Source organism: Physeter macrocephalus, chromosome 7, assembly GCF_002837175.3.
Source record: "Physeter macrocephalus isolate SW-GA chromosome 7, ASM283717v5, whole genome shotgun sequence".
In the NCBI taxonomy this organism is placed as follows: Eukaryota; Metazoa; Chordata; class Mammalia; order Artiodactyla; family Physeteridae; genus Physeter; species Physeter macrocephalus.
In genome coordinates this window covers 40,343,656-40,368,380 of record NC_041220.1, presented here as the reverse complement: position 1 = coordinate 40,368,380, position 24,725 = coordinate 40,343,656, and the positions used below count along the sequence as shown (strand labels likewise).

The 24,725-nt window shown below is 34.2% G+C and overlaps 1 protein-coding gene across 5 annotated transcripts in view; it reads right to left on the bottom strand.

The window, feature by feature from the left end:
• The window catches only part of EPHA5 (EPH receptor A5), a 326,273-nt gene that overhangs the window by 281,847 nt on the left and 19,701 nt on the right, over window positions 1–24,725 (bottom strand). For all 5 annotated transcript variants that reach the window (XM_055085948.1, XM_024132021.1, XM_024132023.1 and 2 more), the window contains exon 2: window positions 14,619–14,683. In XM_055085948.1, coding sequence (XP_054941923.1) covers window positions 14,619–14,683 — 65 coding nt within the window. The remainder of the gene's footprint in view (window positions 1–14,618; window positions 14,684–24,725) is intronic.

Here is a 24,725-nt window from a genome sequence, read left to right as displayed (position 1 = left end):
AGAGATTTAGTAATTGACCTACTTGACCTAATTCACAGAAGGAGGCCATTGCAAAAATGAGCTAAATTTAAAAATCTGCTTGTCTCTGTGGTTGTAGCTACATGATAAGAAATTGTCCACAATATAATAGCTGATTCAATTTATAGTTAAAAATAAGTAAATCTGATTTTGGCCTCACCAATTACACAGACAACATCCAGGATCCAGTGTGTGGGTTTGTTAGCAGTTATTTTAATATTTATTTAAAGAAAGTATTTTAATAAATGTTAACTGAATATCACATAAATATGTCACACTTTGAGTGACAATTTACATTTTGAAAAGAGGCATTATGTAAAACATGGCTTGACACAAATTTGTCACTGGCAATGGAGAAATAAAACATGAATTTATTGCAATAATGAAAAATACTTTTGAACTTCTGAGGTTTTATAAGTATCGCAGTAGAAGCCTAACATATCATTGAACATACAAATTGCTCACCAGAGTCCACAGACAGCATTGCTATTAGCTACTTCATTATTTTGATAGACTATTTAATGTTACACATCTGTATTTGGAGTTCAAATTTCATTGTTAAAAACTATTACAAGACTTGAACTTCTTTATGTATTTAATTGTATAATGATATAATCTCTAGCCCTACCACTTGTTTTTTAAAAAAGTCAATAAATAACTTGAATCTTTGTATCCTGTCTAGTATAATTCTAAGCACATAGTTTGATGGATAAATATTTGTTGGAGGAAATGATGAACAAATAAACTATTCAAGCAATTAAGTTCAAAAGCATGATTTCAAAGTTATATGCAAACTCATATAATCTCAAATCAAAGTGTTATTTAGAAAATCTACTTGTGCATGTGTGATGCTCAGATTAAGGGAAAAGTTACACTATTTTTTTAGAAGACATTCATTCAATATAACTTTCTGTGGGATTTTCCAGGGCTTCATTCTCTATCCTACCATGTAGCAACAGATGATATTATATAGATGTGTAACTAGACCTAATAAATTATTATTTATTTATGAGCTAAATAAATTATTGTTTTTCATTTATGTAAATGAGAAGGGAATTTCTCTCATTGACCCTTGGAAAAAGTAGATCTGAAATCCTCTCCAACCATAGCTTGCATATCTAAGTCACTTAGTCTCTGCAATAAGAATGTATAATAAGCCTATAATAAGCCACATATTAGAAACTAATATGGCGGTAATTTCCAGTGACAGACTAGCTAGTTGTTATTATGGTGCCTTAGACAAAATTTCCAGGCGTGTGTGAGAAAGTGATTCTTAGGCACTGTTCCATATGTCATTATGACAAAGGGAAAACATATATTTCTTTATTCTTATTTCTCTGTTATCACTGCATCCAGATGTTTTAAAAAGAAAACAAGTTCTTTGAAAAAAATATTTCCTAAACTATGTTCTGCTGAACATTCTTCATGAAGATGTTCATATATATAGTGGGTAAAATGTTTCTTGATCAAATTATTTGGGAGACCTGCATGGTCATTAATCTACAAAGGCTTAGTATAATGCAATAAGTAGAGAAATATGCTAATTCTACTTCATTTAATATTTTTGAAACTTACTTGAGTATAGAACCCCTTTGGCTTAACACATGAATTTCCTGTTTCAGACAATCTATTAAATCTACTATTCTACTAAAGTAAAACATCAATTTGGGAAATATTAAGCCTCAATTGAGGAGTCTTAGCCCTCCTTACGTTACCTGCATCCTAAAAGTCTGTCTTGCTTACTAAATATATATTCATTTAATGGGATGTGTAGTTTGAGCAGGAGAGAGAGATCTCCCATATTTTATTTTCATTGCCTTTTCTGTGGCTGACCACATTATACCTTACTACTCCTTTAGAAAAATAGAAATTGGCACCTGTCTTAGTTCAGTCTGCTTTAACAAATACTACAGACTAAGTGGTTTAAACAACAAATATTTATGTCTCACAGTTCTGGAGGCTGGGAAATACAAGATCAAGGCACCATCAGACCTACTGTCTGATGAGATTCTGCTTCCTGGCTTGTAGATGGACACTTTATTGCTGTATCCTCATGTGGCTGAGAGAGAAAAAGAGAGGAAGCAAACTTCCCTTGCCTCCTATAAGGGTATTCAACCCATCTTAAGGGTTATACTCTCTTGATTTTACCTCCTGAAGGTCCCACCTCCTAATACCATTGCATCATGATTTCAACATATGAATTTGAGGAAGACACAAACATTGCAAAGATGGTACATAACAGAATCTTAACTTCAATATTTTACTGACTGCGTATATGATATTGTAACTTCATGCTCATTTCTACTTTCAAAGAACAACACAACATATATTATATGTACATGTCAGGAATAAATTTCAGTTCACTAATGAATAAAGCTACCATGAAAATTACTGGTGATTGGCTAGCTAGAAAACACTATCAACATCTGATGACATTATAGCTACCTTTCACCTTCCAGATTAATGACATGCTAATATTACTTTTCAGAACCATTTTAATTTTCCTGACTTTAGCATTGAAATTATATGCTACTTTTATCATAATAACCTCAATCTATATATTTTACAAATTTAGAAGTATTGCAAAATTATAAGATGATATAAATTCAATATACTTTCACTGTTAAATTACCTTTAAAAATCCCATTATTCAATCTGGCATCAAAATAAAGCAAACAGTAAACCAGAGAAGCTTGTTTAATGAAGTGACTTTATCTCTCAGGATTATGCTCATCGTTGTGCCTTTAACTGTGAAGACTGGAACTATTTGTGACACAAAGTGAATAATCCTCTATTATTTAAATAATTTGTAATCACAGCACAGCCCATGATTCTTCGGCTTATTACATATTTTCATGTTATAATCAACTAAAAGTTCATGCATGCCCAGCTATACAAAACTCTGTTTAAAATGAAACTACTCCAACAGCTTTGGCAGCTGTCCTGTCTGGATGTATATAATGTGGAGTGGAATACATGAAGGATTCATGAAGCATATGCACACCATTTCTATTATATATGTTCTAGATCGAATGTTAAGAAATAAAGCTGAATTGGAAGGTATATTCTGAATAAGTTCAGATTCATAACCTATGGCATTAAATATTCACAGTAACATTTTGGAAGTGTTGAAATCACGTAAGGCAATCCCACATAAGAAAAGCATTAATTTATCTTAAAGATTGTAAAAACTATTACTCAACAGTAAAGACTGCCTTACTCTTTTGTTTCTATATTTTTGTATCTATAACTTGCTTCTAAACAAGAGACTTGGCTTATGATGCAACATAGGGACTTTCAGGACCAGGTCAGCAAACACAGGGGTGACTTTCTTGGCCTCTAAGGAAACAATGAGCTTATAGTATGCTGTTAGTCTTCTTACTCATAATAACTAGATGTATACCGAAATACGCAAAGAAGCACGGAGGCGCATAGATATTTGTCTTACAGAGCAGAATGATGATAATCAAAAGATGTAGAATCACTGATTACAATGAAGTCTAAAATATAAGAATAGTGGGACATATAATAGTAAGATTTTAAATAAGTCAAATAGACCAATTAAATATGATTATCAAATAGAATTTAAATAAATCAAAGAGACCACTCAAATAAAATTATTGAATGCTGGGTAAAATTCATACGCATTGTAGAAATCAGGCTTTAGAAACATGATGGAAATTATGCACTGAAACAACTAATTTCACTGCAAATTTCTGGAATAAACATTTCACATTAGTAATTATTTTTATAACTAAATAAATTTTATATGAGAAAACAACTTTATACTTAGGGAAATGCTTCCTTATCAGAATTCCCAAGAGACACTAATTGAGATGACACCAACTTTTTTTTTTTTTTAAGCTGCTCTGCTTATAGCAGAGATGGTCACCAACAGCTAGAGCTACACTTATACTGTATGATTTTACCCTCCTTCCTCAGTCCAGCTGGGTATATTTGAATAAGTGATGGTCAGCAGAACCAAGTGGAAATCATTCTATGTGGAATTTGGAACATCCCCAGTCAGCATGAGCTGGTCTTTTAAATACAGGCAATCAAATTTGGAATTGGGTGAAAGCCATGTGAAACTGAAGCAAAGAAATCTGGTTTGCTGAGAGAATAACAAAGAAATGACTAGTCAAAGGTAGGAACCAGAGAGAGGTGAACATCAGATCATGAAATGTTGCCCAATCCCTTGGTTTCATTTTTTCAAGAACTCAATTGATATTGGGTTCTGTGAGTTAACAGGCATCGTGCTAAACAGTGCATCATTATCTCATTCTAATAGGCATAAGAACATTGTGCAGTAGGTAGTATTATACATAATTTATGAGGAAATGGAGACAGAGTGATTAACTTGCTACACACTAGGGAGTAAGGTGTGGAGTTAGATTCTGAATCTAGATTAGCTGATTTCAAAGTCTCCATGTTAACCATAACGCCTTTAAGGAGGCAAATATGTATATAAATTATTAATTTGGATTGAACTCAATAGAGAGGGGGGCCCAGAGTTGTGTATATGTTTGTGCAGACTGTATATTTCACAACTCTAGGAGACATCATTCAAACTTATCTGATTACCTGAGGAGAGGAAGTGAGTCCTGTATATCAATGTAATCTCACTATTTGGCACATAACAATCTTTTGGTAAACTTAATTGTATAATAAAAATAAAGTATTCTTGGTTCAAGCTTACATGACACCAAATAAATAAGAACCCCTAAATCCAAACTTTGGTGTATCTTTTTACTATTCTATTTTAGACAAAAATGTATAGCTTTTTGTGTCTAAACAACCACCACATCCTACAGATTCAGATGCCTAGTTATGCATCAATCAGTGGCAGATGCGATTAATGTGAATTTATATTTGAGGCATAAAGCAACGTGCTAGAGACAACAACAAAAAGGTCTTTACACTAGAGAAGTTTACAGTAATCATACACAAACACTGGTAACACTATAAATATCTAATTTTTAGTGTGTTCAATACACAGGAAGTGCTGGATTTTGATTCAGCCTAGGAAGTGGTCACCCTTCCAGGTGGTAATGGAAAGTTTCATGCTGTATAACTTAAACTGGGCTTTGGAAAAAATGATTAGTATTAAGATGGGTTATGGAGGGTGGAAGGTGGAGTATTTCAAGCAATCCGTGCAAAACACTAGAGGTAGAAATTTATATGAATCTTTTGGGGAGTTAAGAAGAGAAAAGTCAGTTCATCTGGGGGGGAAGTGTGTTGGGATATAAGATCACAAATATACAGCCCCAGACTCCAGAGGACAGAGATTCCAGGCTGAGCAGTATGGACCATCATTTTCTGCATTAGTGCAAACAGTGAGTGGCATAAAAGAAAAATAAAAGAGAGAGAGAGAGAGGGAGAGAGAATAAGGCAATGAATAGCAAAAGCCTCAAAAAACTTCAAACGCGAGAGGAGTCTTGAGCATTCTCTCTCCCTGTGCTGCCTTTAATGGAAATAATCAACAGGAATGCTGGATGATTACAGTATATATTTTCTCTGTGGGAGAGGGAGATTATCTACTCAGAACCATAAAGCATTTTGCTTGCAAAATTAATTCAAATTGACTTTCATGGGAGCACTGTCACATGAATTGAAAACAGCTGAAGAATGGTTCAAAAAAGATCATGATAAACAGCAATCAAACCACTAGGAAAATACCTGGTGTTTGGCCCCTGGGGACCTCTGCAAAGCCATTTTATTTAACATCTTCATTAATGAATGGGAAGATGAGAGTAAAGAAAAAAAATCATTACAGTCACATATGGAAACTGGAGCAAATATCAATGAGAGCAGAGAATTTTTCTTCAGAAGGATTTTAGGTCCAGATTTTACATGGAGTAAATCATTTCACATAGAACCTCTAGATAGAGACCCAGAAATCTCCATATACATAATGGGGAAAGGAAAACATGAGTACCCAATATGAAACAGGTGGGAATAATATTGGGAAATGGCTGTTTGAAGTAAATGGGTGCACAGGTGTCTGATATCACAGGTAAGGTAACATATATAACCCTTTAGAAATAACCTGAAACTCTGTTCACATGTATGCTCCCGGCTTCTTATACAGACCAATAGAGAATGTCATCCAAAAGGAGCGGATCAGGAGAATTAAGTGTTTGGGTAGAAAGCTAGTCTAGGTGATGAGTATGGATAACATAGCTGTACACACTGTGATCTGGAGAAAAAAATAGATAGGGGTTGGGATGGAGGGAAAAAGGATTTCACAGCATGATCTGCTAATGGAAGAACAGTTAATCTTTGAACCATACTTTCCTGAGGAAATAAGACTTAAACTGGTAAGAAGAAGGATTAACAAGACGATATCATGAATAGAGGCCATTTTCCAGTTTATGTTTTTGAGTTTCCCTATAATGCAGGAGTGTTTTGAGAGACTGTAAAGAAGAAAATATAGCCACTGTTTTATAGTGACTTTAAATATATAAACAGAGTGACACCTAGTAAACAAATAATATATGCATGTCTCAATCCTACCTTGAATGAATACACTGTGACTGTTGCTAATACATTCAATATATAGCAAAGGCGAAATACAACATTTGTCTCATATGCCAAAGCAGAACTGCACATTTTAAAAAACTTTCTTCATAATTGCTTAGTTTCTATGTGGGAAATCTAAATGTGAAACTGTGCTTCATCTAAACTTCAGTGTATGCTAAATGACTGTCTTGAATTCCTTAAATTATTTATCTTAAGTACCTTACCGGTTGGGTGTGCTTTTTGTTTTTCTAAAAAATAACGAATACAAAGCTACTTTGGAATAGGATTGTTCTTCATTATACTGGCATTTGCATTATATAGTATAATATCCATTCCCTTTAGAATTCTTTTCTATCACTGTCCAAATAAAGAGCTTTTCTATATCCACTAATGTGCTCTTTTTTCCCCCACTGCAGCATAACTTTAATCTTTATTAGCCTCTCCATGCTCAGTGTGGGCCTCATTGCTTGTCATTATCTTTCCTCTCCTTTGGTTGAAAGCAAAGCCAACACAAGGTTCTGGCAAAACATCCTGATCATAAACAAAATATATGAGATTAGCTGTGTTCAAATACTTCTCCTCATTCTTTGCCTTTAAGTTTGGGGAGGAGGAATCACACACAAAACCCTCACATACATTGTTACCAAAATCTGAGTATCAGAATAGAAAATCCAGTTTAAGTTTCTCTTGATTCAAGAGAATCCACATAAAACACTAATGATGGATTCACAGTCCATTTTGAGTAATCTAAACTTGAGTTATTTTCAACTTCAAAAGTAAACACAGGTTCTCTGTCTCGAAGAAGTCAGAAAATAGAACAAACTGACACTAAAACAAGAAAAGCCATCAACTCCTGTTTTGCCGTGACTTTATGTAGGACTATTGCTTGTTCTTTCTCCCCTAGGCAGAGAGCAGGTTACTCTGTCTCCATTTTAGTACAAATATGATTTAAGTCAATATTCTGAAATCTCTCTCAAATGAATAAGTTATTTTGAATGATCCTAATACCCCCTAAGATCAGCATAAGAAAAGACTGCAAATATAATGTTTATCTTCTTTGAATGGAATAGGAAAAGAGAGCAAAAATAAAAGCAGAATTTGCAATACGATTCAGAGGTGACAGCCAGGGGAATGTGGTGGCTTGCCCACTGTGTGAACCGGAAGTACAAAGGATTCAGTGGGGAAAAGGCTTTCCGCCAAAGCAAAGAAGGCAGGTCTATCTTGTGATCTTTTGTAACAACAACATATGGAAAAAGAGCAATAGTGAAATTTCTAAGACATTAAGAGCATAATCTGCTCTAAACAAACACTATAGCCATTCATTTTACTCTTATAAGAATGTTTTGAAAACACTTGCTCAAAATTTCCAGGAAACAATGCTATTAACATGAATGATTAGTCTATATAAATTAAACAACATTAAATGTTCCAGAAGGTGAATGAAATAATGTTACTGTAATTAGAAGGAAGCAAAGTACATCTTCAGGGTGTGTACAGATAGGACAGGGAATGTTCTGTATGTTACTGCAGTGGTAAACACATGTTATTATGTATTTGTTAAAACCCAGAGAATGTACAAGAGAAACAGTGAACTTTAATATAAACCTGGAATTTACCTAATAATAATGTATCAACATTGCCTGGTCTATTGTAACAAATGTACCACACTAATGCAACATGCTAATAGTGAGAAGAGGGTAAGGAGGATATTGAAGTTGTGTATAAGAACTCTGCATACCTTCTGCTCACTTTTATGCAAACCCAAAACTTCTCTAAAAAAATTAAGTATATTAATTTTTAAAAATAAGGCAACGGTTAAAAAAGTAACAAGTATTTTAAGACAAAATCTTATGTAAATATTAAAAAAAGAGGGCTGACATAGAGTCAATCATGAAATAAATTAATTCTCAATGCCTCTTTATTATTCCTTATTCACAATTACGTATTACTATTACTGTTAGAATTATGTCCTAATGGGTTGAGGCTGAAAAAGTTTGAGAACCTCAGTGTAAAATACTAACAAAAGGTGCTCTGGAGGAAAAAAAAAATTTACTCAAATAGGCAGTGAAATTTAGAATTGAGGGTAACTGTGCCCATTTTACATCAATTAAGCCAGAATTCAGTCTGTGTTTTGCTTATTTGTTTTTATTTCTGTCTACAATTAAAGACCAGTTCTGGGAGAAAAAAAAAATTGACAAACCCTCCCCTTAATTTTATTCAAAGTGAAATTAGAGTACTGAGTCCCACATTTGGGAGTTGAGGCATAAAAACTCTTAAGAGTTTACTTACTTCATTTGAACAGTCAAATGCCAAAGAGATAGCTGAGTGGTTGTTGCTTTTAACCACCAAACTGTTGCTTTCTGGTTATGTTTGAAAACAGCAATACAAAAGTAGCTTTTTAACCAACCATCATCTTTTCTACTTCTTTAGTGGTTGAGCGATGATGTGGTACATTCAAATACATTATCTTACTTTATCCTAAAACAACACTTCAAGATAGATGATATAATAGCCACCCATCCTTGCTTAACAGACAGGAAAGTGGAGATTCACACAGATCCCAAAAATAATAGTGAATTACAGATATAGCTGGGGGTCAAGTTAAATCATCCTTTTCATTATCTATCTAACTTTTATATAATTATTTAATTATATAAATATTTGTTATATACACAATATAACAAATGCAACTTATATATTTGAGCACCTATGTGCTATACATTTTTCCAAAAATGTATTATGAACTAGCGATTAATAGCATGTGACCCACTCCACCTCATTTAAAACTTTCTTTGACGTGAATTTTCTCTTCAGCATGAATTCCTCTCTTACATGAACTAGAAGTCTGAGAACCAACCAGAACCTATGTCTCTGGAGACCTAACTATTTGTAGGAGTTCACCTCTGGTTTAAAATAATCAGTATCCTGGAAGACCTGGGTTTAAAATGGCCTCAGTCTCTTACCAATTGCATAAACTTGGGAAAATCACTTACCCTTCCTGAGCCTCATTTTCTTCATCTACAAAAAAATACTAAATATCTCTTTTTACGTTGTCATTGTCAGTACTAAATGAATTTATGTACTAAATGAAAGAGTATTTTTTTCATGGCAAGACAATGAGAAACAGTGATATGACAGCACATGTGCCAAATGCAATAAACATGTTGCTCCCAGTTGTGTCACAAGCTACTTTAATGACCTTGAGAGAATACTGTCACCTCTCTGCCACTTTCATACAAGTATGGAAAGAAAATAATAGAATGCATTTCATTTATCACATTGCTCTAACTCTCTGATAACTCATTCTCAAAATAACAATGCTGCCCCAAGCTCCAGGGTATCAGGGACTTTTGCTTGTTTTCTTCACTTACTATCTTCACTACCGTAACCCTGGTTATAGTAGGCACTGACTATTCTTCACTACTATAACTAACTACCAAAACTAGGCACAAACTAAGTGAGGCACACTCTTAGAAGAGTTCAACCCACAAACTAAGTGTCCAATATATATCTGTTGAATGAACGAATGCAGCAAATTTGCATGAAAGCAAACTTTGCTGTAACATAGTACTCCTAGATATGTACAGAAAAAAAAAAGGAAGGCGGCTTCAAGTTATTACCATGAGGCAGAAGACACTCACACATACACCCACTGTCTACCTCATACATTGTAGCTACAAAGCACATGCTGAAGCCCAAATTCAAATGATGTGCCGTAACTGAGGTGAAGTACTCAAACAAAAACTAGGAAGAAACAGTCTCAGCATGTAACACAAGAGAAGATTTTTAAAGTTCCTCCTAAAACAGAAGAAAAAACCAATGCTTGTGCAGTATTAAAAAAATGACTCCATGATAACGCCAACACTGCAGACCAGCAACTTAAATGACCGAAGAGCAACAGGTAGAAATTGAGTCAAGTAGGAGAATTTGCTTACTGTCTTCCAATTGCAGCCTTTACTCAGCTTTGGGCTGTTGAGGTCATAGAAACCTGCTAGCTCTGGCTTTCTAAAACTTCCAACTAAACAGAGAAGCTGGAAATTCAGACTTTATATGAAATCTCCCAATCTTTAAATGCTGACAATGAATTCATACAGATACAGTCAAAAAACTAACAAAGAAACACAAAAACATGATCGACTGATGGATCTTTTAATATGAGGAGAACAGAAATGCAGCAGAAGATCAAAGAAAGGATGTTTACTGGGTGCCAACGCTGTGCCCAGTTCTACTCTCAATCCCATTTATTTAATCTTCATGCAAAACTACATCTCAGTAATGTATGTCCCATTTCATAAATTAAGAAACAAACAGTTATCCTTCTAACAAATATTTATTGAAGTTCTATTATATGCCAGGAACTGAGCCTAGATTTAGAAACACTGTACAGTAGTAAATATGAGATTGCCATAAGAAATCTAAAAGCTTAAAAGCAAAGAAAAAGTATGACAGGTGCAATTTCTAAGAGGTGTATGGAATGTGTGCCTGACTACAAGGGATGAATAGGGTTTCTCCTAAGTTACTTGCCCAATTCTCAGGCCTAGATTTATTTTTATCGGTCTCAGAAATAAAATAATAAAACATTCATTCTTAAGGCCTGAGGTTCAGGAAATGTTCTGAAAAAAAGAATATTCTTCTTTACTTAATACAGTAAAGGCTTTCAGACTGGGGGAGTTCTAAGTCAGAGAAGTCAAGACAGCCTTTCAAGAGCATTCTTATCAGGTTATATATAATGACAATCCTCTGAGATCAAGTCTTTGAAGAGTCTCTTACCTGACTCTGCCCACTCTAGTGCCTGCCAGACTGCTGTTTTTCACCCTGACAACAGAGTTTTGGTTTTGTCCAAGGCTACTTTAAAGATCTGGAGTGGCAGAAAAGGACACAGGGCACCTTGAAATGCCACAAACTTGTTCTAACAAGATTTAGTCCTTTTTCTTGACTAAATGTTCCCTGGATTGCTCCAAGATTTTGGTTAATTTCCAGAGTTCTGAAAAGTAGATTCTTATAATATTTTCCACTTTTCTCATGGCTTTCAAGGAAGAGAAAATTTTCAGATGCCCTTATTCCAAAATGTTTGCTGATATCACACCAATGATCTATATTTCACTTAGAGTTAGATTTCTTATCTAATCCTAAATGACTCAGCCTAATAACAATATATAAAAAGTGTATATATATATATACCTTTTATTGGAACTATTTGTACTCCATATGCTTATTTTCTTTAAAATATAATTTTAAAAGTTTCTTCATTTTGCATTTGGGTGAAATAACATCAATATAACACCTGAATTCCACATGCATTCCTCATACTTGGATAAGTGCACATTCTCTAAGTTTCTCTAGTTTAACTTCTTTTTCTTCAGTATTAACATCAGGCATTAGCTATGTCAAAAGAAACATCACTCAAAAAATTACAAGAGTTTTGAAAAAATACTCATTTAAAAATCTGAACAAAATTAACACTATACTAACAATTATATAGACAGGAAAAGAAAGGATGAAGTTGTTAGAATGACTGGAAATAGCCCATTCCTGATAAAAAGATTATGTTTTTATAAGGGAGTCAATTGTGCTTTATGCAGAAATCACATACAAAATTGAGTAATTCCCCTAAAAATGTCTAGTTACAAGAACAACTACAACATCAGATTTACCCTCACAGTTACACTCTGTCAAACCTTGTCTGAATAACTTCTGAATGGAAATAGGAGGAACACAAAACTAAACTCAGAGAGATTCAAAGAGAATATGACATATTTTCTCACTTTAAAAAAATTAATTTCAACCCAATATGTCAGCCATCTTCTCAGGAAGGGCAATTTAAGATATTTATGAAATAAATCCTTTTTGATATGTGAAAAAATGCAGAGTACAAAATATATTTACAGGTTCTCATAGATGGATGTTAGCCAGCCATCTTCCTATATAAGGGTGGTGAAAGATGAAAGAAAGACAGTAACTCAGAGGTGGTGAGTGAGGGGAAGGATAAAGAAAGAATGGAGGGGTTTCCCTTGTGGCGCAGTGGTTGAGAGTCCGCCTGCCGATGCAGGGGACACAGGTTCGTGCCCCGGTCCGGGAAGATCCTACATGCCACGGAGCAGCTAGGCCCGTTAGCCATGGCCGCTGAGCCTGCACATCTGGAGCCTGTGCTCCACAACACAAGAGGCCACAACAGTGAGAGGTCCACGTACCACAAAAAAAAAAAAAAAAAAGAAAAGAAAAAGAAAGAATGGAGAAAGGAAGAGCATAAGAAAGATAAAAGACAGATTAAGAGAATATATATACCTTTATGTTGACACTGGCTATATCTGAGTAAGACAGTTTGTTTTTCATTTGGCTTATCTTCATGTTTTAATATTTTAACAATCTACTTGTATTACTTTATTTATATTATACCTCTAAATGTAAACATAATATTTACAACCAAAAAGAAATACCAACTTAATGAAAAAAGAGAAAGCACATTGAGATGAGGATGTTAACATATAAATTATTATGCATTAGAACAATTAATACTACTTGTCTTATTTCCACAGAAAGAATGTGCTAAGTAAAGGACCAATTAAAACATCAGGTATACTCATCAATTAGAAAAAAATTTTAAGTTTTGGTTATTTGTGTTGTTATAACCAGATTTGGTATAATATTAAATTACTTAATTAAATTGAAATTAACCTTCAAAGTCATATGAAATATTACTAGTGTGCATAACTTCTAATTAATTGCATATATACACTGTATAATAAAGTTTTAAGCATTCAAATTGTTTAACAATACTTTTTCTTTAAATGGAGGATTGAAAATATTGTTTTTGTTACAAGGCGGTTCGATATTTTTTTTTACTTTTCTTCTTTATATATTTTATTTTTATTATAAAAATCCATGTGTGTTTTATTTTATTTTTTATTTTTATTTTATATTGGAGTATAGTTGATTAACAATGCTGTGTTAGTTTCAGGTGTACAGCAAAGTGATTCAGTTATACATATACATGTAACTATTCTTTTTAAATTCTTTTCCCATTTAGGTTATTACAGACTATTGAGCAGAGTTGGTCCAATAATGATGTTGCGTAGTTTTAGCTTGAAAATTTAAAAAAATATTTAAATATTAAAGTCATTATATAATAAAAATATTCTATCAAAGTCTAGATTGTTTCCAATATAATAGTCATGCAATACAGTTAATGTTTTCTATGTAATACAATGATTTTATGTCACAATATTTTACTTATGTTTTCATTTTCCATCTGATAATATGGATGTGTTTTTAATTAAGTACGAGACAATGGAATACTTTTTATATAATCTATGTATTGTTAGTACTATAAATATATAATAGGCATATTGTTAAAAAATGGCTTACCTAATTTTCATCCCAAAGAAGTTATTTTTAATGTACACCATAAAATAATTTACTAATAAAAAAAAATGGTTGATTATAAAAATCTTCCAATGGAGCATCTTTTCTGAAAGTTCCCAATAGAGAAAAATTCAAGAATTAAAAGAAAACCTTTGAATGATGAATAATCTGATAATCTGAGAAATTTTGAATTTCAATGGAATTTAAAGGAATTTCTTATAATATTTTAATTCCCTAATGTAGTAAATTAAACACATAATAAATTGGTTCCAGTGTTTGATTCAACACTGTCATTGACACAGGAACTTTTATTTCCCATTCAATATAAACAAGATAAGGGCAAATTAGCAGCAAATCTTTGTTTTTTTCTTAGCTCTCCTTTTTTTTCTTTTTTTTTTTTTTTTTAAGATAAACCAATTCTAAAAATGTGTTGGTTGTTTCAATCTGAAACTCTCCTGAATGCTGAAGAAACTTCACATTTCTTTATGGAGAAATATTCAGAGAGGAAAATAATATATTTGTTGTTCAGTCATTAAAATCTCTTCCCAATTTGCTTGCTTTTCCCAGTCAAAGCTCATTTGAAGTCTCCTCACTCCCCTTCACACACATCCCTCTTTTCTTAACATCAAATATGTCCAGAGAATTTACAACTATATGATATTTAAGATGATGTCTATTCAAGTAGTTTAAGTTGTAGGGAAAATTTCATAAAGGCTTACCCCATTTTTTGGAAAAGCAATCCATCCCAAGTCCCCCATGACAGTCCGTGAATCCAACAAATTCACTAAAAGAGAAAGAAAACAAAACTGAGTCAAATATACAAAAATATATCACTATTTTCATAGTGTTATTAAAAGCACATATTACATCCATAACTGAAAGTAGATTGAGCATTCATTATGACAAATACAAGAGTTATAATTTTAAGAAAACATTATTAGGATGCAAGAGAACAAGTGATTTTGGATAATTATTTGGAGAAAAATAACAGTAAAAGTATATAAACAAGTTATTACCCTAAGTGTTTTTTTTTTGGTCAAACAGGAATAAAGGAAAAGAATTCATAAGAAAAAGAAAAAAATGAAAGGTCCACAGAAAACCATGAGGACCATGTCCATTTTTTAAAGATGCTGGTTCTTGGGATTAAGCTGCAGCTGTAAAGTTGGAGCTAAATATACTCTATTTTCTTCTGGAAAGCTGTTATAAAGGCAATGAACAAATAATTTACATTAAACAACAATAAACTATTCCCAAGTTTGTAAGATTTTTTGTGATATTAACCAAAATCCATAATCCAAATTGCAAACTTAATTAAGAAATAAATCTATACACTCTTAACCAAGCCTAGGAAATGCAGCAGCTCTTAAGGTTGTTGCAATAGCTAAGTGTTCATTGCATTCCCAAAGATACTTTCTATTTATATATAACTATAGTACAAAATGTGTTTTTTACAAAACTGTTAGCTACATTTTGAAAGGCAGAACTCAATTAGGTCTGGGTATCCTAACATATTTGTAACTCCCAAGATGGAAGTCCGAACATCATCATTGCAAAAGAAAGCAATGGAAGAATATGCACATGCACCAACATTCGCACACTCACCAACATTCGCACACTCACAAACTTGCACATACTCACACACAGATACATAGACACTCAGGGAGTTTATATTTTAACAGGTTCACCTACTGTCCCTCTGAAATTAAAGTAGTTTAAAAGTGTGCTAGGCAGAGAGGCTGCCTAAAATCACACTAAGTTCACAGACACCCCCAAACACACCACTAGACGCTGTCCTGCCCACCAGAAACACAAAATCCAGCCTCATCCACCAGAACACAGGCAACAGTCCCCTCCACCAGGAAGCCTACACAACCCACTGAACCAGCCTTACCCACTAGGGGCAGACAACAAAAACAACAGCCTGCAACAAGAACCTGCAGCCTGCGAAAAGGAGACCCCAAACACAGTAAGTTAAGCAAAATAAGACAGAGAAATATGCAGCAGATGAAGGAACAAGGTAAAATCCCACCAGACCAAACAAATGAAAAGGAAATAGGCAGTCTACCTGAAAAAGAATTCAGAGTAATGATAGTAAAGATGATTCAAATCGTGGAAATAGAATGGAGAAAATATAAGAAATGTTTAACAAGGACCTAGAAGAACTAAAGAGCAAACAAATAATGATAAACAACACAATAAATGAAATTAAAAATTCTCTAGAAAGAATCAATGGCAGAATAACTGAAGCAGAAGAATAGATAAGTGACCCAGAAGATAAAATAGTGGAAATAACTACCAGAGGGCAGAATAAAGTAAAAAGAATGGAAATAATTGAGGACAGTCTGAGAGACCTCAGCGACAATATTAAATGCACCAACATTCAAACTAAAGAGGTCCCAGAAGAAGAAGAGAAAGAGAAAGGGACTGAAAAATATTTGAAGTGATTATAGTTGAAAACTTCCCTAATATGGGAAACACAATAGTCAGTCAAGTCCAGGAAGCACAGAGAGTCCCATACAGGATAAATCCAAGGAGAAACATACCAAGACACATATTAATCAAACTATCAAAAATTAAATACAAAGAAGAAATATTAAAAGCAGCAAGGGAAAAGCAAGAAATAAAATACAAGGTAATCCCCATAAGGTTAACAGCTGATCTTTCAGAAGAAACTCTGCAAGCCAGAAGGGAGTGGCAGGACATATTTAAAGTGATGAAAGGGAGAAATCTACAGCCAAGATTACTCTATCCAGCAAGGATCTCATTCAGATTTGCCGGAGAAGTTAAAAACTTTACAGACAAGCAAAAGTTAAGAGAATTCAGCACCACCAAACCAGCTTTACAGCAAGTACTAAAGGAACTTCTCTACACAGGAAACACAAGACAAGAAAAAGACCTACAATAACAAACCCAAAACAATTTAGAAAATGGTAATAGGAACATACATATTGATAATTACCTTAAATGTAAATGGATTAAATGCTCCCACCAAAAGACACAGACTGGCTGAATGGATACAGACATAGACTGGCTGAATGGATACCAAAACAAGACCCGTATATATGCTGTCTACAAGAGACCCACTTCAGACCTAGGGACACAAACAGACTGAAAGTGGGGGGATAAAAAAAGGTATTCCATGCAAATGGAAATCAAAAGAAAGCTGGAGTAGCAATTCTCGTAACAGACAAAATAGACTTTAAAATAAACACAATTACAAGAGACAAAAAAGGACACTATATAATGATCAAGAGATCAATCCAAGAAGATATAACAATTGTAAATATTTATGCACCCAACATAGGAGCATCTCAATACATAAGGCAAATGCTAACAGCCATAAAAGGGGAAATCGACAGTAACACAATCATAGTAGGGGACTTTAACACCGCAGTTTCACCAATGGACAGATCAACCAAAATGAAAATAAATAAGGAAACACAAGTTTTAAATGATACATTAAACAAGATGGACTTAATTGATATTTATAGGACATTCCATCCAAAAACAAAAGAATACACTTTCTTCTCAAGTGGTCATGGAACATTCTCCAGGATGGATCATATTTTGGGTCACAAATCAAGCCTTGGTAAATTTAAGAAAATTAAAATCATATCAAGTATCTTTTCCAACCACAATGCTATGAGACTAGATATCAATTACAGGAAAAAATGTGTAAAAATACAAACACATGGAGGCTAAACAATATGCTACTAAGTAACCAAGAGATCACTCAAGGAATCAAAGAGGAACTAAAAACATACCTAGAAACAAATGACAATGAAAACAAAATGGCCCAAAACCTATGGGCTGCAGCAAAAGCAGTTGAAAGAGGGACATTTACAGCAATACAATCCTACCTCAAGAAACAAGAAAAATCTCAAATAAACAACCTAACCTCATACCTACAGAAATTAGAGAAAGAAGGAAAAAAAAACAACCCAAAGTTAGCAGAAAGAAAGAAATCATAAAGAATAGATTAAAAAAAAAGAAAAAGAAATGGAGGAAACAATAGCAAAGATCAATAAAACTAAAAGCTGGTTCTTTGAGAAGATAAACAAAATTGATAAACCATCAGCCAGACTCATCGAGAAAAAAAGGAGAAGACTCAAATCAACAGAATTAGAAATGAAAAAGAAGTAACAACTGACACTGCAGAAATACAAAGGATCATGAGAGATTACTACAAGCAACTATGTGCCAATTAAATGGAAAACCTGGATGAAATGGACAAATTCTTAGAAAAGCACAACCTTCCCAGACTGAAACAGGAAGAAATAGAAAATATAAACAGACCAATTACAAGCATTGAAATTGAAGCTGTGATTAGAAATCTTCCAACAAACAAAAGCCTGCGACCAGATGGATTCACAGGCGAATTCTATCAAACATTTAGAGAAGAGCTAACACCTATCACATGGCCATCATCAAAAAATCTACAAATTATAAATGCTGGAGAGGATGTGGAGAAAAGGGAACCCTACTGCACTCTTGGTGGGAGTGTAAATTGATAAAGCCACTATGGAGAACAGTATGGAGGTTCCTTAAAAAATGAAAAATAGAACTACCATACTTGAGGACACGGGGAGGGGGAAGGTAAGCTGGGACGAAGTGAGAGAGTGACATGGACATATATATGCTACCAAATGTAAAATCAATAGCTAGTGAGAAGCAGCCGCATAGCATAGGGAGATCAGCTCAGTGCTTTGTGACCACCTAGAGGGGTGGGATAGGGAGGGTGGGAGGGAGATGCAAGAGGGAGGGGATATGGGGATATATGTATACGTAGAGCTGATTCACTCTGTTATAAAGCAGAAACTAACACACCATGTTAAAAAAAAAAGGTGCTATGTAGTCAAAATGCTTTAGACCTAGATCATAGACCATTATCTTTCAAATATATCATGCCTAAACCAAATGGATCTACCTGGCGTGCTGTGCAGCTGGACCACTTTGAATGAGCATGGTAGTTGGACCCAAAAGGGAAACGACGGGGTTAACCCTCGTCAGAGGTACTGAAGCTTTCTCAAACTACATTCAAGAGTCAGTATCTTGAAATGCCTGCAATTCTAAAAAGATGGTTGGATCTGCAAGTTTAAGCCTAGGGTACTAAAGGTTTAACATTAGATAGGCTGAGAAATGTGTAAAACTTCTACAAGAGAATGTACTCTAACATTATTATGATCAAGGAAATCAGGATCACAACTGAAATAGAAATTTTTGGCATGCTATGGAAATTATGTGCATTTAACCCTTATATCCATCATTTTATTTCATATCACATATGCAAACATACATATCTTACACACTAAGGTAACAGTCTATATTAAAATTATTAATATGAAAATAAATCAAAAACTTTAAAATCTTAAAAAACACAGATATATACTCAATACTGTAACATATCCATAAACTTGTCTATTTTCCTCATTAAGTTCTGAGCTCTTTAACTATAAAAATGCATGCCTATAGAATGTTTGTATCAACTTTAGCCTACATACAACATGTTGGCTTTAGGGAATAAAACAGTAAATGATATGTGAAATTATTATTTTTTAAAGGAAACTGACCTAACTCAAAAACTATTGTTTTAAAACAGCAAAAACCAAAACCAAACAGACCAAATCTATTTCACTACCCACTAGCCTTGCAAATCCTCGAGTCAGTCCACTAAATTTAATTTTTCAGGTAGATCTGTACTCTTTTATTTTTACGCTACTGTTGGCTCTTCTGGTTTCTATGGGAATAAGGCTATATTAAACTTAAATGTCCTTGTCCTCATTTTAGTTTTTCTGGGGCACTAGGTCTGTGTCTAGACATGACTAAATATCAGGGGAGTGCAGAACCTAAATCCTTCTGTTTATTCACCTTTATGATTCATTTTACTCACCTTTGATATACAGCAGCAGCATATCTGTGTGGACTAGATAAAGTAGAGCAAATGAGCAAACTAAAGGCCTTCTGCTATGATGGCAGTCAAATTGAACTTAATCCTGTGGTGACAAAGTGATGTGCATAGGAATTCTAGGAATTCATAACTAGCCTGCCATGAGAAACACAGCATTCCTTGTAGACTTCTTAATAATATGTGCATATTGAAATATTCATTATTATTAACAGAATTCCAGATGTCTTTCTAAAATTTAATTGCCCTCATTTGAATTAACTTTAATTAAAATGACTATTTTTTACTCTTCTTGGCTTAGAAAATGTGTAAGTGTGAAAGTAAATGAAAATACTAGCTTCACTATTTTTACAATTTATTGGGAGTTTTCCATATTGGAATATATTACTGAACACATGGAAATAACTACAATAGGAATGTATATCATCTTTCTTTTGATGATCTTGTCAAAAGATTTTCTTCAGGTAAACAGATTAGGAGTTTTATAGGAAATACATGCATGTCACTTTTCCATACTGCCTAAAATTGCTTTCCTCCTAGAAGATGATTTCATAACATTCACAGTGCAAAGCAGATATTTACATATACAATTACTGAATTGGAAATTGAGGAAAAAAAGAGAAAAATTAGGTGTTTTAGGTAATTACCTGCAGATTACTACTTTATAATTTTGTTCATGTAATGCAGAGCAAATTGGGATTTGATGCCTCCGGAAAAATAACTATCTAAAATTATATCTACATAAAATTAGATATACAGATAGGTACAGATAAGAGTAAGAGAGGTTTCTTATGCCTCCAAGTCTTGCACATGCTGCTTTAGCTATCTCAAATACCCTTCTCCCTTTGTGAACTGCTAACTCTTCATTTGCACTTCAAAACATATTTCAGAAACTGTCTTCCCCAGGAAACCATCTCTGATTCTCCTTTTCTTAAATGTGGGTAAGGTAGTATTACTGAATATTTTATTAACACCCAATTCTTATATCCAAAACACGGAATACATAGAACTGCATTGTTCCCCTAAAGGAACACTATGTTTGACTCATGCCTATGAACCTAGCCTGCATTCAGAACAGCTGAATAGCTGTTTGTCTTATGAATGAATCATCTGGTCAGTAGACAGATCAGGAGGGTGTGGCTGAATCAACACACACCAGTAGTTCTCAACATGGGCATCTAATAATGCCTGGAGACATTTCTGATCGTCAAAACTGGGAAGTAGGGGAGTATCTGCTACTGGCATCTCATGGGAAGAAGCCAGGCATGCAACTGAGTAAACATCCTTCAGTGAACAGCAAAACTTCTTCCACCCCACAGGAAAGAATTATGTGGCTCAAATTTCACCAGTGCCAAATCTCAGAAACCCTGGTATACACCTATGATGCTTCTAGAAAATCTCTACTTCCACAATTCCTTGCACAATGCATCAGTAGCATGATCATCATTAATAGAAGTTAACACATTTGGAAGCATTCCTTATGAATGAAAATACTACTCCTATTTAAGGAAATGAAAGTAACAAAAATTGACATCTTATTTAGAGAAAACAGAGTATTCTGAATACCCAACAACCATAAATTATTTTTAGTAACCAATGTAACTATTATTACAAGTGTACTCATTTATGCTCTAATAATTTCTCAACATTCATGATGGCATGCATGAAAAAGCTTTATGCCACTGATATTATCAATGCTTCCATTCCCCGCATTACTTAAGCTACTAACATAAAAACCGGTTTAGACATAGCGTATATATAAATGTGAATTTTCAGAATTTCCTTTTCTAATTTCATTACTGAATTTATTAAAAGGCAGTTTGGCAGTAATGCAGCACAGTCACTAAGTATCTTCTGTGCTACAATTACAGTAATTAAATTGTTCTGAACAGTATATATGCTTGTTGTAAATTGCAATGAATACACAATGAGTATTGATCTTCATTGTACAACTTAATTAAAACTTGTCCGGGAGAAGCCACTAATGAATATAATTAGAGGAAATGTTTGATACCACAGTTACTCTGAAAGACATTAATTAGATATCAGAAATTTTATGGAAAATGTTTTTATTCTATTATTTATATTTTAAAATAAGGCCACACCATTAAACTGAGAGACAGCCTTCAAGGTCATTTTCCCTCAGCCATTCTATAATTACAGTGAAGATGGGCATATTGGTTGGTAATCTAATCATTAATTTAGAAGACTGATTCTCCAGGAGAAATAACTCTGTAGAGGTCAATGAGAATTTAGTCTATTGCAAATTCCTAAAGTTAACATAGGAAAAACAATGACTCACAAATACAGGAACTTTTTAGTAAGTAAAAATCAGCTAATTGCCTAACCAAATAATAGATTATAATAGAAACTAATTCAAACTAATCTTAAGTATGTCTTAATTTTATTACTACATACTAATAAATTTAATGCTTTCTTGAACAAACAGAGAAAAGCTTTTAAAATTTTTACTTTCAGAAAAGCCAGAGTTGCTAACTCATTCTTTTTGTTGGGATTCAAGAAGGACAAAGGGAGGGCAGAACGAGTAAAATGGAATATGCACAAAAAGACTTCAACTTCACACATTCTAAAAATTAAAGAGTAATTGGAGTCAATTATTCAAATATGCTCTTTAATGATTATAACTTTCAAATATTAGTAACTTGCTGTGTATCCCTCTGACTCCATTGCTTCCTCCTTAACATCTTGCTGATATTAGGCAAAAAAATGTTATTGGATTTTCCAGGAAAATGATGCATTGGGATGAATGTGTTTTGAGACTTTGAAGAGTCAAAAGACAGCAGAAGGCACATGGTCCCACCACCATCAGTGGGTAATGCCTTGAAAGAATGTGTGATCCTTGATGACATGAAGGTAAAGGAGACCCAAAAGGCATATTCGTAATTTTACATTGTTTCTGTTTTTCCTCTGATCTTCACATTAACACACAAACACAATTATAATGGTAGTCAGACCTCCACCACACTGTGAAGAGAGAATACTTTGGATTAGTAGCAGATAAGATGGCATTCTCTCTCTCTAAAGGCATTGAACCAAAGTCCCATTGAATACAGTCGAGTTTTGATGTTTGCCTGCTTATTGATTTCCATTTAACAATACCAGAAAAGCTACTGGATTCAATTACAGCACACGTTTAACTAATCTGTGGGACTAAACCCCAGATATACAGCTGTCCAGCCTCTCTCCATAGTCTCATTCAGCACAGATGTGATTTCTTGCTTCTGGGCTAAATTTTATAATGAGACAACTGCTGCAGGGAACAAAGAACAGTTGGCAACAGGAGTGCAGAGAAAGAAGACATGTGTTTCCCATTGGAAAACTAAATTTGTAAATTTGGTAAGAATTATGTTTTAGGTTTAGGGGTGTTACATAGATTTCGTCGTCTTTGCTTGAAAGCAAGAATCTATAACCAACTTTATTTCGAAAATGAACAGGAGAGTATTCATTTCTTTTGTAATTCTGAGCAACATAATTGTACAACCGTTTTTTAGGAAAAAAAAGGAAGAATATTAGGAAAGAAACTTATTCAGTGTTTACTATGTGTCAGGTGCTCTACCAGGCAATTTATATATATTCTTTCATTTAATGATCCCAGCAAACCTAGAGGATCAACAGAACACTGACAGTTTGCAGTATCATTCAGAGCCCCAACAGGGAAATCAAGGAAGGAAAAAAACATGAGGCAATACCTGAAGCCTTCCTGACAGACCAGAAGCCTTGCTTATGGATTTTTCCATAACCAAGTCCTGCACTTAAGAGCCTAGACATCATTAAATACCTTGATTACAGCAACCTATCTCCCCAGGGCATCCAAAGGCCAAGAAGTAAACCCTAACCATGAATGAATCTACTTTATTTGTACATGAACCATGGCTGTCAAACACTGCCTGTGGAAAATCTCACCAATCTAAAAGATTGGTTCTAAAAACTGTGATAATCATGTAGCTCTGAGCTCCGAATTTTCCTTATGTTTTGGTAGCATATGATCATGACCTCCATGGACACTGTCTCTCATCTTTCATCTTCAGTGACAATGCATTTCTGTGGTTTTCTTTAACCTCTCTGGCTATGTGTTTCCATTATAAGCTACTCTTCCTCTACCAACCCTTCAAACCTTGGCTTTGATCAATACTCTATTTTTGTAGAATGTCTTCACTTATCACTCTATACCAACGATTCTTGACTAGGACATAAAATGGGAATAAGAAAAAAGAATCTTTGGAAAGAACAAATGTCTTAGCACCAGTCCATACATACTGAATCAGACTATTTAGGATGGAGAATGGCTAGGACATATAACTTTTCTTTGTTAGTTGATTGGTTTTAGAGGTGATATTAGCACATACCCCCTATGTAAGAACCCCTGTAGAGGAGCTCATGAACTTCCAAGACTTCAGTTGTAATGTAAATATTAATAACCCCCCAAATCCATATATTTTGTCCATCTCTCTCTCCTGAAAATCCAATCAACTTGTAAAACTGTCTGCTATTTACTAACACATTCATGACTTGCAGTCATTTCAAATTCAACCTGTAGCAAAGTGAACAAAGTACCTTCCTTGTACAAAAAAATCCTCTTCCTATGTTCCCTATCTCAGTGAATGCAATGTCATAGAACCAGTTGTTCCATCCAGAAGTCTGTGAGTCACCTTTGTCTTCCTTCACCTTTACCCCCTACATTGAATCAGTAACCAAATCCCACCAGTTCTAACTCTATTCTGTATATAACTCTCTGAACTGCCTTCTCTGTTTCATTCCACAGCAGAACCAGTCCAGTCAAATCTGTGCCACAATTTTTTTTGTGTGTGTGTGTTACGCGGGCCTCTCACTGCTGTGGCCGCTCCCGTTGCGGAGCACAGGCTCCGGACGCGCAGGCTCAGCAGCCATGGCTCACGGGCCC